Here is a 15,412-nt window from a genome sequence, read left to right on the forward strand (position 1 = left end):
AAAAGTAGTCTACGTTAAAAAAAAAAAAAAAAAAGCAACCAAAGTTAAATCACTTGAGTTATCCTTTTTAGTTCTAGTTACCTGGTAAGCAAAGAACAGAAACAAGGTCCAAGGTAAAAATTGCTGAATTTGAATCGACTTGCCAAGGACTATGGAACACAGAATGTAAAGTGTGGCCCGCCTGTCATGTAGACCTTTGTTTACTCAAAGAAATTAGCAATTAGAGGCTGCTGGTTGCAATGGCTATGGCCGTTTGGGGTTCTTTATTAGGTACTTGTAACCAGTGTTCCACTTGAAATTGAGGAAAAGCACAGTAACAATTTAAAGAGAAAATGTCTTTGCACAGAAATGCAGTCTATGGCCCCTGCAGACTGTCACAGTTCACCATTGCACCGAACGACGTTCCCTAATTCTTTTGTATGCTGGGTCCCTGGAAACATTTTAGTGGGGCTTCCTGGTTCAGAGCACTGGTTTCCAGTCTCTTCAAGTGTGAGGGCTCCCTGTAAACTTGGATTCCGTAGTCTTAGGCACTTCAACAATCACTGCCTGAGAAGAGACCTAATGATACTCAGTCATGCTTCCTTCCCCCCTCCCAGTTTTTTATTATGAAAAATTTAAAGCATACAGAAAAGATGATAAAATAACAGTGTTTATGTCTTTGTAAACTCCTAGATTCAACAATTATTCACCTTTCTCATATCTGCTGTCCCTATTTATCTAAATTTTATTGGCTGAACAGAAAATAAGGAACAAACTTACGACGTCAGCGTGCGTTCCCTCCAAATAAAGACACATTCCTCCATCACCAAAATACTTTTCCACGCTGAAGTAAATGAACAGAAATTTCCTAAAATTGTCCGCTGCCTAGCACATTCACCCATCTCTGTTTCTCAGTGGCTCTTGTAGCTTCTTCTCCTCTTAAAATTCAAAACTCAGGAGAGGGTCACACGTTGATTTTAGTTTTATGTTTAAATCTGTTTTCATCTAAAACAGTCCCCTCACACCTCCCCTTTTCTTCTACGACACCAGCATTTTTAAGAGAGGAGCCCAGTTATTTTGCTGTCTGTCTGTCCTCTAGGTTTATGCGATTCTTTCTGCATGCCTGCAGGACCTGTTGATGAAGGGAGTGGTTCTTTGTGGAAGAGTGCCAGTTATTTAATGTAGAAGGAATGATAGAAGTAGAAAAATCAGTGTCCTGCCACCTCCATTGAAATAATTATTTAAGGCAAAGATGCTACAACCAGCAGGTGAAAGATTCTCCAGGACAGGATATGCATATCATGGCAAAGTATTATCTAACAGAAAACTTGCTGGTTGCAGTGGGGCAGACTTACCTTGGAGAGATCTCGGGCCTGGAGACCAAGTGGTTCAACATAACATCTGTCCCAGTGAAATAACCTATCATCATGTGCCTCCCAGTGCTGCAGTAATTACAATGTGCATCATCTATGAAGTGTTCTTCCCCCAAATACTTGTGTCAGCCTAGCCAGTCCTTTAGACCCAACTGTCAGTTTATGGAAAATACAGGACAGAGAAATAAGTGACACATGAGGAAACAATCAGACTAATCTCGTAATGCTTTTAAGTGACTTTGCATTCTGTTAGTCACTGTCACATTTATGTTTCCTTGAAAAACAGTAGTCCAGGTACACTTTAGACAGGGTGACTCGGTGGGTGGATAGAGCCTGTACGCATGCGTGGTCCCCTTGCAGCCACCGCCGCTCATGGAGAATCGTAGAACACTGTGGACATAGTTTCCTTGATAGGGTCACACTGCCGCTTGTCCTGCTTCTGAATAATACAGGGATTTAGCTCACGGACGTGTCAGTCTGCCACCTTTTAGAAACCCTGCATTCACTTAGTGAAGTGTGAGGATGGAGGATGGAAAGCTGATCATGCCCCACATATTTAACTTACAGGAGTGTGTGTGTTTTGCAGTCGAGGTGTTTGAAAAGAACTGGAAAATTGGTGCCAGTTTATTTGGTGCCGGCTTACAATGAATTTAGTCTGTGGTGTGCTATTCCTGAAACTGGTCTTCCAGAAAGACTCTAGGATTAAGTTGTTTCATCAAGGCAGTGTCTTTATTGAGTGGTCATTGTTTCAACTCTAATTTATTATTGATCTTTCAGGCCCACAGCAGCAGAACTTTTAAAATGCAAATTCTTCCAGAAAGCCAAGGTAACATGCTTAAAAACCCAAGTAAATCTGCTATTTTTAAATCACTATGAATTTCAGTGTATCATATTTGATGTCAAACATTGGGAATATTTGTTTTGCAGAACAGAGAGTACCTGATTGAAAAGCTGCTTACAAGAACACCAGACATAGCCCAAAGAGCCAAAAAGGTAAGCACCATGAGCACTCTGGCCCCAGTGGGAGCCTCTCCCGCACCCAGGGAAGTGGAGCCTGTAGAAGAATAAGAAAAAAGATTTCCACATAGTCAGGGTGTGTATTGAGAGATTACTGGGTTAGTGATTACTCAGATAACTGCATTTTGCCTTTTGGTTACCTCAGGCTGCAGCTATGTGTTTGGGTGTAGAAACAATGTGAAACTCAAAATGATTTCATTTTTCCATTTATTGGCTTTGCTTAAAGAAGTTCGGAGGGGAGGGGCTTGTGTTGAGACTAAAACACTGGAGAGGTAAAATATCTTTGAATATCTTTTTTGGGGGGTGGATTTTACCAAAGATGAACAGTCATTTTTAATCAGCTTGAAATGACAAAATGAAAAATAAAACTTTCATTATTAATGGTTATTTTGAATATCTGAGTGACATAGTTTCTTTTCTCATAAAAGACCTTGATTTTTTCTGTAGTCTATGCTATGTTAACTAAATTATGTTAATAATTACCTAAAAAACTGGATTTAAAATTTTTTTTAAAAATGGTATGTATGTGTGAGTGTATTTATGTTTGACCCAGAGTTTTTCTTGCTTGTAATGACAGATTTTATTATGGTATGAAACTTAACAAAATTTAACCTCAGATTTGGTTTGGTTTAGTTTGATTTTAAAATTGTATTAGATATTTAAATTTAAAATATTGATGTAGGCACAGATTTAGAAAGGGGAAGGTTCTTTTTATTTCCTTTTTACAATTAATACTTACAGGGGAAGTTGACATGAATCTAAGTTGTCTGCTCTGTAAATAAAATTGGCCAAGAAATATATGCATGAGAGGTTGCATCTCAGGATACCTAAGTGTTAGTAACTTGGACTGTTAACGTCTAGACACTGCTTTTTCTAAATCACTGGGTATGAAATACATTTAGCTGATGCTTTCAAATTGCTTTAAATATTAGATTTTAAAATAGACTTCAAGAAATGACCCATCTTGTGCGGGTATCTGAGCCCGTCTCCTAGACCTGCAGAATTCTTTGGAATGGGCTGGTTCTCAGGCTGTGAGTCTGGGCAGGTGATGGGGGATCACTATCCTGACTGTGGAGATGTGAACCAGGGCTGGTCTCTGGGATGGCTCTGAAGGAAAAGTGAAAATTTAGCAATATTCCATCAGAGTGACTGGAAAAGGCAATGGCACCCCATTCCAGTACTCTTGCCTGGGAAATCCCATGGATGGAGGAACCTGGTAGGCTGCAGTCCATGGGGTCGCTGAGGGTCAGACACGACTGAGCGACTTTGCTTTCATTTATTACTTTCATGCATTGGAGAAGGAAATGGCAACCCATTCCAATTTTCTTGCCTGGAGAATCCCAGGGACAGGGGAGCCTGGTGGGCTACCGTCTATGGGGTTGCACAGAGTCAGACACGACTGACGTGACTTAGCAGCAGCAGCATCAGAGTGAGACCTCCCAAGGGGCAGCATAGAGAAGCCAGAGCTTCAGTTTGAGGCAACAGAAAGTCGAGAGTACCCACCAGAGTGCGGGGACTCCGTCCAGAACGCTTAAGGAGGTGCCTGGAGTGTTTGCCTGGGGTGTTGGGGTCTAGCATGGGGTCCTCTGATCAGATAACTAGAATGTCAGCCACAGGTGAAGAAAGCTGTTAGAAAGCCACTAACTTTCACAGTGTGTGCCCCCAAAGGCCTTTGCTTCGGTTTCCCTCTGGTCTCATCCTGTAGCTGCTCCCAGAAGGGCTTTCCCAAGCCTGCGTCCTGCCCAGGCCTCCCCCTCCTGCCTCCAGCTCGGCTCCTTATACAGTGTGTTTCCCCTCCCAGACCGCAACTGCCTGTGTTTGGTGCTACTCCCTGAGCCGCCTGACCTCAGGACCCTGGGCTGCTTTTTGTATCAGACGCCACCTTCTTTGTCTTCTGAGTCCTCTCCATGTTTCCCTCTGCACCGTTTCTTGGAATGTTTCCTCCTGTTTTTAATTGAACATTTGCAGTAGATTTCTGTTAATAACTATTCTCCTACACCCATTCCACCTTGGGCACTAGTGCAAGATTAACTGTCTAAGCATGTCACTTAATTGCTCAAACGTGATTTCCAGAATTAAACAAAAGCAAATAAATGGGGGGAAACAAGTTGCCTATCAAATAAAGTGCAAGCTCCTTAGCCTTAAATTCATGGCACCATTTCAACTTCCTGCCTTATACCATTGACCCTTGAACAGCACGCCAGCCCTCTGTGCAGTCTCAAATCTGAGCGTTAATTTATAGTTTGCCCTCGGTGTATATGGTTCCTCTGTACCTGCAGATTCACTGAATTGTGGATTGTGTTGTACTGTAGTGAACACTGAAAGAAATCCATATGTGAATGGACTTGCACATCAAACTTGTGTTGTTTAAGAGTCAACTCTATTGTATACCAAACTTAAAGCACCTCTAGTTCTTACTACATAACCTGTACTTTCCTTTGACACTCCATCAGCAAAGACTCTGTTCAGGCTGTCACTTCCCTTTTTTTAAAATTTAGATTACATATTGTTACATATTATTGTGCTGTGCATTCCAAATTTCATTTTGAATGTATCTTAAATAACAAAGAGCTCCTTTTGGGAGATGATTTTCCAACCATGTCTTCTGCCCTTTTGTTTGCTCCTTGATCTGAGACTTAAACCTCAGGGCTTGTCATTCATTCCTTTGAAAGGAAAATGGCCACACATTTCAAAGTCACACAGAGTCACACAGAATGTGAATTAGTTCTTTAAACATCATAATAGAAAAGAGAAGGGCCCCATAGTAATGTTATTCTGACTCTCCAGCTTCATTACGTTGGCTGTTTTCCTGTCATAAATCTCGTTTTACAGTGTATTCGGTTCTCAACTACACGCCATTCCTTGCCCGTAGGTTCCATGGCAGGTATGCCAACCAGGACAGCATCCATCAGAATGCGTGTCTTGTTCATAGTAAGTGCCCACAAGTGTTTGTTGACTCAGTGAATGCATGCTTCAGTGGGCCAAGTAAAAGCCATTTGAAACTCGTTTGTCACTCTCTTGAACCTCTCAAATGCTTGGCATATACTTGTTCCTGGGCTTCCTGTTAATAATAAACCACCCTCCTTCTCCTGGGCTCATGATGTTGATGAGCATCCCTGCTGTTCCTCACTCGAAACCCCTCATGTGGGCGTGGCCACTAGGAAGTAAATACTATTTTAATCACTATGTGAATTGAAAACCCTTGTGGTAAGATGACTCTTTACATGTAGGTTCTTAAAGTGTTTAAGTAAATGTAATTTAAAATCAATACAGAGGAGCAGCTAGTGCTCTCTGTGTTACTCTTTCTTGGACTTGTCTTGATTGGCATCTTCTCAGCGGTCTCCCTTCCTGTGTGCTGTGGTGCCCCTAGTTAACTGTACTCTAGTTTCTTGGTTGGGGATATGTTCCTCACAGGCTACTCTTTGTTAGTCCCTTGATTTTTGTCTCCTCAGTTTGTTGTTTTTAAAACAGAAACAGTTCATTGATATACCAGTGTTTACATGACAACTAGGTGTGTTGACCAAGCTTTGGACATTTTGGGAACCAAGCTGTTTGAAATTCGTTGTCATAAACCATAATCTCTGCTGCTCCTCCCTTATGGTAATCCAAGTTAAGAGCTGTTTTTCAATACGTGTTTTTCTGTAACATGAACAACCCTCATATTTAAGAGAGAGAGGGACTGGTATTGTAGCTGCCCGTAGGACTGCCCATGGAGCCCATCAATGCAGTCTTTTGATGTGAAAGAAAGAGGCTTCTCATATTCATGATTGCCCCAAATGTGAAGCATTCGTTGAGAGCCACATAATTCCACGTGGGTAGGTGATCTTGTCTGCGTCCAGAATGACTCCTCTAAATCAGGAAAAGCACATTAAAAAATAGAGACAGACCAGTGCGTCTTCTCTGGTAATTTAGTGACATAAAATGATTTTGTTTTTTTGGATGTAAAAGTAACTTCAGAAATTAAGGATATTTGTTTTTGTTTTTTTCCCCTGGAGGCAGAGTATTTGGTCCATTCGAGGTTCTTTTGCTGAAAGGTAGTATTGTTCAGAAATCAGTTTTGTTTATTTATTTATGTCTGTGTTGGATCTTTGTTGCTGCCTGTGGGCTTTCTCTAGGTGCAGGGGCCTCTGGTTGCAGAGCATAGTCTCTAGGTGTTCGGGCTCAGTAGCTGTGGTGCATGGGCTCAGTTGCCTCGTGGCATGTGGAATCTTCCCAGGCTGGGGATCCAACCTGTGTCCCCTGCATTGGCAGGCAGATTCTTAACCACTGGACCACCAGGAAGGTGCTTAATTTTCTTTCACCTTGATTTTTCTGTCTATGAAATGGAAATTCTTTCTGACCTCAGGAATGTGGAGAAGGGGGTAATGAGAGATTTGGTGTTTCTGGACCATCAGTTCAGTTCAGTTCAGTCGCTCAGTCGTGTCTGACTCTTTGCGACCCCATGAATCGTAGCACGCCAGGCCTCCCTGTCCATCACCAACTCCCGGAGTTCACTCAGACTCACGTCCATCAAGTCAGTGATGCCATCCAGCCATCTCATCCTCTGGCATCCCCTTCTCCTCCTGCCCCCAATCCCTCCCAGCATCAGAGTCTATTCCAATGAGTCAACTCTTCCCATGAGGTGGCCAAAGTACTGGAGTTTCAGCTGTAGCATCATTCCCTCCAAAGAAATCCCAGGGCTGATCTCCTTTAGAATGGACTTGTTAGATCTCCTTGCAGTCCAAGGGACTCTCAAGAGTCTTCTCCAACACCACAGTTCAGAAGCATCAATTCTTCGGCGCTCAGCCTTCTTCACAGTCCAACTCTCACATCCATACATGACCACAGGAAAAACCATAGCCTTGACTAGACGAACCTTTGTTGGCAAAGTAATGTCTCTGCTTTTGAATATGCTATCTAGGTTGGTCATAACTTTCCTTCCAAGGAGTAAGCATCTTTTAATTTCATGGCTGCAGTCACCATCTACAATGATTTTGGAGCCCAAAAAAATAAAGTCTGACACTGTTTCCACTGTTTCCCCATCTATTTCCCATGAAGTGATGGGACCGGATGCCATGATCTTCGTTTTCTGAATGTTGAGCTTTAAGCCAACTTTTTCACTGACCATAGGACACTGTAAATTCTAAATGAGAACATGCTAATAATGACCTAGGAGGACAGAGTAAGTGCAGCTGTATAACTTCTTAGCTTATTCCTTATCCTCGTGCATGAGAAGAAAAGGCTTTATTTTCTTCTCATGTGGCTTTTTTAGGGGCCTGTCTCCAGCTGTCTTTTGGTGTTTGAAAGCTTGGCCAAGTATTGTTCCATCATTAACATTCCTGGAATCCCTGGGTGGAAAAGGTGTAAATCATTCTGTTAGAATCAGATGCAGATGCTTAGAACTCTGTGCACTTCCTGCAGGAGCATCTGAGTATCAGAGTTGGCTGAAGTCTTTGCTTTATGTTTGTGAAATAAACCTTGGGTCCCCACACACTCACACTCATATTCATATACTTGCTGTGGCTAAAGCTCACTGATGGCAGGACAGGGGCACCCTGTCTAAATGCCAACTGCTTAGCTAAAAAGTATGTTGGCCACAGAAGGGATGAAGTGGGGAAACAAAACACAGTGTATCTTTTTAATATGGTTGTCTGTGTTTTCATGGGGAGTAGACTCACTGGAGGATTTATGGTTTGAATATTCTTAATTATGAAATTGAGAAGTTAAAAATGGTGAGTGATTATCAGGAGGAAGGGGGTATTTTATCACTACTACATTTGGGTGAAGCCCTTGTGAATTCAAAGAACTCGGATGGTGTTTGTGGGTACCGGAATTTGTTATATCAGGTTCTGAGATTGGTTTTATATTAATGACCCAAGGCTGTTGGCTCCATGTGGTCTTTCTGTGTATTTAGGAATCAGTAGGTAGGAATATTATAGTTCACATTTGAAACTTGACATGTATTGATAACTGGTACTGTTTTTACTTTTTATTTTGAAATAATTTCAGACTTACAAAAATGTTAGCAGAATAGTATAAACATTTCTCTCTATTTTCTCTCATGCTTTCTTTTGGAACGTTTCAAAGCTATAGACATGATGCCCTTTATCTTTAAATATACTTCAGTGTGTATTTTCTAAAAACAAGGACATTCTCTTATATCACAGTATGATTGTCAACATCAGGAGACTAACTGGTGCAAAACTATTACTTAATTTTCAGATCTCATATAAATTCTGCCAATGATAGTTTGCCTGGTGTAGGACCCAATCCAGGATCGTATAGTTTGATCTCTCCTTTAGTCTTCTTTAATCTGGAACAGTCTTTCTTTTTCTTTTACAACTGTGACACTTTTAAAGAGTAAGGACAGCTGTTTTGTAGTTTGGGTTTGTCTGGTAATTCTTCATGATTAGATGCAGTGTATGCATTTTTGATGGGACTATCTTGTAAGTGATGCCATGTTCCTCTTGGCGTATCATATTACAAGGCACATGATGTTGATTTAATCCTTTACTGGTGATGTTATCACGTGCTTAAGGAGCATCTGTCAGCTTCTTCACTGTAAACACAATTAGCTCTTAATAGGAAGGACACATTAATATTACATTCCCTCTTTATATTAAACATTAAAAGGTAAAGTGAATATTTACTGGGTCGTTGGTCCTTTTTCGAGGAAACATTTCTGCTTTGTGGCATTGTGGTTGTACATTCAGAGGATATAAATGATAGGAGTTCTCTATAATTTCCCAGCAGCCTTGCAGACAGTGAACATTTTGCTAGCGTGTGGTGTTCAGATCGAGGTGAGTGGTGGCAATGGTGCTGTTCCAGCCTCTGTACCAGGTCTGGAAGCGGAAGCATTTGAATCGGTGACCTTTGTTGGCTCTGCTGCCTGATCTTTCAGATGCAGCCAAGGACACTGACATGGTGCTGCCCTGGGGGTGAGAGGATCTGCCCAGGGAGTCTGGTGCTGCGTTTGACTCACACTGGGCGCTCCATTCAACAGTGGCTGCTGTGGATATCATGTATTGATAAATAAGGAGAATAATTCTTGTGGTTACCGCAGACAGGCAATTTAGAAATATGCAGTGAAACAGGAAGCAAGGAAAGAGGCCTTAAGGCAGGTGGGGGAGGAGGGGTGATGTGGGTGGCTGTTGCTGTTGCTCTGGGTAGAATGGAGTAAGAGCCCACGGAGGCCTGCCAAAAGAAGGAAAGAATGACCGTCGTTATTTCATCGCCATTGTCCCAATGTTCTCTGCCTCATCAAGGCGCTGGCAGTGGGTGCGGGCCAGGGCATCCCTCTCCACAGCAATCCCCTCCACTGTGTGAAGTGGGGGACTTGTTTGTGAAGAGCCTAAGAACACTAGGAATTAAATACACATAGAGCTGCTATCCTTTCACACCTGTTAGACTGCTTTCAGATATGCTTCCTTATTTATTTGAAACAATTGTGCTCCAAGACAGGTAGGCAGGGCAGGTGTTATTATGTACTGCGGAGGAATGCATGAGAGCTGAAAAGATTTGCTTAAAGTCGCATTGCTTAAACAGGCAATTCTTATTTCTGCTTCGGTGCTCTTTCCACTGAATTGTACCTCAGAAGAAAGAAGAAGGAAAGGGAGAGGATAGGAAGGAGATACAGATGGAGAGGGTGGGCAGGATTAAACAGCACAAATAGGAAAGGCAGGGGCTTCCCTGGTGGCTCAGATGGTAAAGAATTTGTCTGCAGTGCAAGAGACCTGGGTTTGATCACTGGGTCGGAAAGATCCCCTGGAGAAGGGAATGCCCACCCACTCCAGTATTCTTGCCTGGAGAATTCCATGGACAGAGGAACTTGGTGGGCTACAGTGCATGGGATTGCAAAGAGTCACACATAACTGAGTGACCAACACTTTGCTGTCAGGAAAAGCAGGCTGTTGGGGAGGCACAATTGTCATTCTCAGAGCCCACAGTCTGCTGTTTAATACACATGAAGGTGGTGCAGGGGGAGTCCATGCCATTCGTAGGCGCAGGGAGAACCCTGTAAACTTCATCGTAGGAATGTGGTGAGTTTGCCAGGGTTCTTGCAGATGTGGAGACAATAATGTGATAAAAGGGCTTTGGGGATTCTAAAGGGAAGAGAAATGGCTAGTAGGAGTTTGGTAGCATTAGCAGTTGTTAACACCTGCCAGAGGCTTGGTGTCTCATTCATAACATGGGGGAGGTAATAACAACCCACCTCAGGCTTTTGAGGACGAAATAAGGTAAGCATAGGAAGTGTATAGCACAATAGTTGGCACAAAATAGTAAATGACTCTATAAATCTAGTTATTATCATAATCATGGTAAATTTTATTATTTTTATAATCACATATATGGCTTTACTGGGCTTCCCTGGTGGCTCAGATGGTAAAAAAAATCTGCCTGCAATGCAGGAGACCCGGTTTTGATCCCTGGGTTGGGAAGATCCCCTGGAGAAGGAAACAGCAACCCACTCCAGTATCCTTTCCTGGAGAATTCCATGGACGGAGGAGCTTGGCAGGCTGTAATCCATGGGGTCTGGAAGAGTTGGACACGACTGAGCGACTAACATACACACACACACACACACACACATACACACACACACACACACACACACACACGGCTTTACTATTACAGTTTTGTTATTTTAATATCACTGTTGCTTTTCTGTAACCTTTTTCACTCCGGCCGCTGGGGATACCACTGCTACCATTGCTGTTTCTGCTGCAGTAAGGGCTGCTGCCATCACAACCACTGCTGCCAATAATGGACACAGGGTGTGCAGACAGATAAAAGGATACAGTGCAGCTGTTGGGCTTGCCTTTCAGTGGGGAATATAGTGCCTGCATCACCAGACCTGGAAAACTCAGAGAGCAGCAGAGAACAAATACTTAAGGATATGGGTATAGAATGTCCTACAAGAATAGAAAATGTCTTGGAGCTGGTCCCAGGGGGAACGTGGGAAAGGGAGAGAGGGGGACTCATACTTACTGTGGGTCTTCATGCAATGCAAAACCCTTGGTTTACATCTATCTCGTTACTAAGTTCAGTTCAGTCGCTCAGTCGTGTCCGACTCTTTGCAGCCCCATGGACTGCAGCATGCCAGGCCTCCCTGTCCATCACCAACTACCAGAGTTTACTCAGACTCATGTCCATTGAGTCCTTGTAATAATCAGTGAAGTCCTGAGTAACAGAATAGAGGTATAATATGTTAGATTATTACAGCTTTTTAAGAAAAAGCTATACATTTTGAAAAATGAATGAAAAAGAGCAACCAGGACCATAAATATCTCCTGGCTTGTGATTCTTCCATTTGCAGACCTGAAAATTGAGACCTAGGTTGGTTGGGCCCTGACCAAGTTCATGCTGTCATATAGTAGCCAAGTCTGAAGCCAGGCTCCCAGTTTGCTACCATTTTGTCGCTTCTTTTAGTTGATAAAGAGGGAAAATGGGTCTGAATTTTTGTAAAATTGCTCCCCCTCTTCTTGGAAGCTTATCATTAATTTATAAATGTTGAAATTTATACATTATCAAGAAACCAGAGAAGAAATTAGGTGATTTCAAATACTTGATGGGTGGATGTTAGTTTTGTTCCAGGTCTGCCCAGTAGAGGGCAGCAGTAGGTTTTAATTCTGTGTGGTTATGAACTGCAGGCTGGTCCAGCTTGGTTGAAGGTCTCAGGTTTGGTCAGAATCGCTAAGTCTCTTCAGTCATGTCCGACTCTGTGTGACCCCATGGACTGCAGCCCACCAGGCTCCCCCGTCCCTGGGATTCTCCAGGCAAGAACACTGGAGTGGGTTGCCATTTCCTTCTCCAATGCATGAAAGTGAAAAGTGAAAGTGAAGTTGCTCAGTCGTGTCTGACTTAGCGACCCCATGGACTGCAGCCTACCAGGTTCCTCTGTCCGTGGGGTTTTCTAGGCAAGAGTACTGGAGTGGGGTGCCATTGCCTTCAGAATAGAAGGATCTAAAGTATGTTAGGTCTCTTCTGAGCTACTAGGTACTAGTACTGAGTACTAGGCACCGCTATCAGATGGTTTTGTTTTGTTTTGTTTTTTATTGGGCAGGAGGTTGAAGGGTGATGGTTTAGGTATTTCTTGTTATTACCACTTCTCACTTTAAATTACATTTCCTGTTAACAAATCACAGTAATCTGACATGCATTTTATATAACTCATCTCCAAAAGAAAAATCTCAGTTTTGAAGATGATTGTATTTTGTGGTCAAATTAATACAGTTCTGGGCGATGAAGAAATTTCCAGAAAGTTCAGTGGTCCCTGCAGTTCTCCTCAGAGCCAGATCAGTAAAGAAGGGGGGAGTCGAAGTGCATAACTGGGAAGAAGTGAACAGAACTCTGTGTGTGTCACCACATACATTGTGGATTTAACGTAAATACTCCTGATGATGTAAGTAGGTTTGAGGATGCATGTTCAATTACTGCTTTGTGTTTCTTTCTGTATTCCTCTTGTTTAAGAACAGCCATTATGTGAATATGGGCTGCCCAGGTGGCTCAGTGGTAAAGAATCCACCTGCCAAACAGGAGACCTGGGTTTGATCCCTGGGTCAGGAAGATCCCCTGGAGAAGGAAATGGCAGCCCACTGCAGTATTCTTGCTTGGGAAATCTCATGGATAGAGGAACCTGGCGGGCTGCAGTCCATGGTGTCTAAAAGAGTCAGACACAACGTAGGACCAAGCAACAGCGGCAGCAACTGGGAATTTATTGTATTGAGGAGCTCATGTTCACAGGGAGGAGATTGGTGATTGGGGGGTGTTACTTTTCCTATTTTAAAGCTGAAAGAACAGTTGGCCAAAGGTTACAGTTATTGATTTAACTGGACAGATGTTCCCAGAGTATAAGGTCATTGTTTTCATTATTTAAAAAAATTTTAATTCGTTGCTTTTAGGCAGGTTAGAATGCAGTCTCTTTGGCCAGAAAAGTGCTTTAGCCCACTAGAGGGTGCCATCAGAATAGTTAATTTCCTCAGAATCTGGACAGGAATTGCTTCCCAGCATGTAAAAACCCTTGTAGATGTTTTCCTTTTGCTCTATGCCTGATATAAGGAGCTTGACTGGTGTTTATGCTGTGAGTGAATTAGGCAGAGCGGAGGATAGAGCAAAAACGAAGAGGAAAAAGCATCATACATCACTTTCAGATCAGTTGGTGAATTGAATTTAAAAATTCATACATTCTGGGTAAGTGGCCTCTTTCTGGTGACATTTGATTTAGAGCAGAGAGGATCCACTCTGGAAATTGTGATTTGCTAATCCCACCGGCCTCATTTAAGGGCGAATGTTTGTATTTTCAGATTGAGGTATCTTTTAAAAATACCAATGGCTTAAGAGAGCATTTTAAACTTTTGCTCATCTTGGAGATCCACTTTTAGAAATTTAAACATAATGACATTCTCAAAATATTATCAGAGATAGTGTTCATACAGATGAATTTGTAGAGAACTGATTGTTTTCTGTTACCAGAAATGAATCGGTGGAATCAATGGCCTTATTTCACATCCAATTGGATTTCTGAGATCTGTGTGTTCAAATGCATTATGTGCGTCATTTTTGCCTTTCGGAAATTTGACGACTTTTTCCAAAGCTTGTGTGCATCTGCTAACTTTTTGAAACTTAATTGGCATGCGTGTGCCAGGAGAAGAGCCCTGACTGCCTGCCTGTCTAGTATTCACTGAGTGTTACTGATAATATACTGACTACCATTAAGAAAGTTTGTCTTTATTCACTGTTAAAACTCACACTAATACCATTTCTTTTAAAAGTAGCTGAACCGTGAGGAACAGAAAGGAATTTGGCTATGGTTGCAGAAAAGCTAGTATAAAAACTTGGCAGATGCCTTTTTGAACTTGTGAGAATTCTAATATGATTGTTCCTTCTCCCTGGTTTAAAACGTCAGTGGCCTCTTGTCAATTACAGGGTAAGTGTCAAGTTCCTGCCACTGATTAAGTTCCATGTTACTCGTAGGGTTGGGCTTCCCTGGTGGCTCAGTGGTAAAGAATCTGCCTGTAATGCAGAAGCGTGGATTCAATCGCTGGGTGAGGCAGATCCCCTGGAGAAATGGCAACCCATTCCAGTACTCTTGCCTAGGAAATCCCATGGACAGAGGAGCCTGGTGGGCTCCAGTCCGTAGGGGTGGAACAAGCATGACTGAGTGACCAAACAATGACAACAACACTTGCAGGGTTAGGGCCGCACAAAGCTCCTGTGATCTGTGTTTGGCTGCCTATCCAGCTTTTCATGAGCCACTCACCATCTCACCCTGGACACACTCTTACAGAATTATGATTCTTCTACTTTCCAATCAACACACTCCTGAAATCCCATGCGTGTTTTCCATGAAGGTACATGTACTGGTCACTCTGTTTTGGCTTCTCCTAGCACTGTCACCTCCTTAGTGGAGCTTTTTCTTAGCAACACTTCCGCCCCTCAGCCCGGCACTGCAGACAGTTCATCCTTCCTTCACTCCTCCTGCTCTGGGCCTTGTTGCGCTTGGCATCATTGGTAGTTTATTTCCTTCCACTTTTGCCTTCTAGACTGTGAGCTCCTTGGGTGCAGGCATGGTGTCATATTGTCCCCCAGTTCCCAGCATAGTATCTTGGTCAATCAGTAAGTATCTTTGGAATTAACGTTTGGCAAGCAAGGTTGTGAAGTTACGATGACAGACTTTGTGGGAGTTGGCGTGAGAGCATGAGCGGGGACAAAGTAAATCTGCTTTTAGTTTTGCAGGAGAATTGTTAAGCTGTTTTTCAGTTGGTGCTCCATCCTTGTATTTCAAGTCTATGACTCGGAGTTTATCTGGTCTTAGGTTGAAAATCCTTTGTTATCTCCAATTTGCTGAGAGTCTTGGGTGAGCCAGTTAATTGTATTTACCTTTGCCATCTTATCATAAAATGGAATGGTTAGATTTTATTGTCTAACAGTTATGTATTATCCACTTTGGACTATTCGACAGCAAAAATGTAGTCCCTGGCACTCAGCATATTTCCATATTGTAATTTTCCTCACCCAGTCAGTATGCATATAAGGTTTCCTGTTACCTGAAGCCACATCTAATT

The 15,412-nt window shown here is 42.5% G+C and overlaps 1 protein-coding gene across 1 annotated transcript in view; it reads left to right on the top strand.

The window, feature by feature from the left end:
* STK39 (serine/threonine kinase 39) overlaps positions 1 to 15,412 on the top strand; it is a 323,134-nt gene that overhangs the window by 134,904 nt on the left and 172,818 nt on the right. Inside the window, exons 9-10 of the mRNA NM_001434979.1 lie at positions 2,130 to 2,178; positions 2,280 to 2,345. Coding sequence (NP_001421908.1) covers positions 2,130 to 2,178; positions 2,280 to 2,345 — 115 coding nt within the window. The remainder of the gene's footprint in view (positions 1 to 2,129; positions 2,179 to 2,279; positions 2,346 to 15,412) is intronic.

Source organism: Bos taurus, chromosome 2 (genome assembly GCF_002263795.3).
Source record: "Bos taurus isolate L1 Dominette 01449 registration number 42190680 breed Hereford chromosome 2, ARS-UCD2.0, whole genome shotgun sequence".
In the NCBI taxonomy this organism is placed as follows: Eukaryota; Metazoa; Chordata; class Mammalia; order Artiodactyla; family Bovidae; genus Bos; species Bos taurus.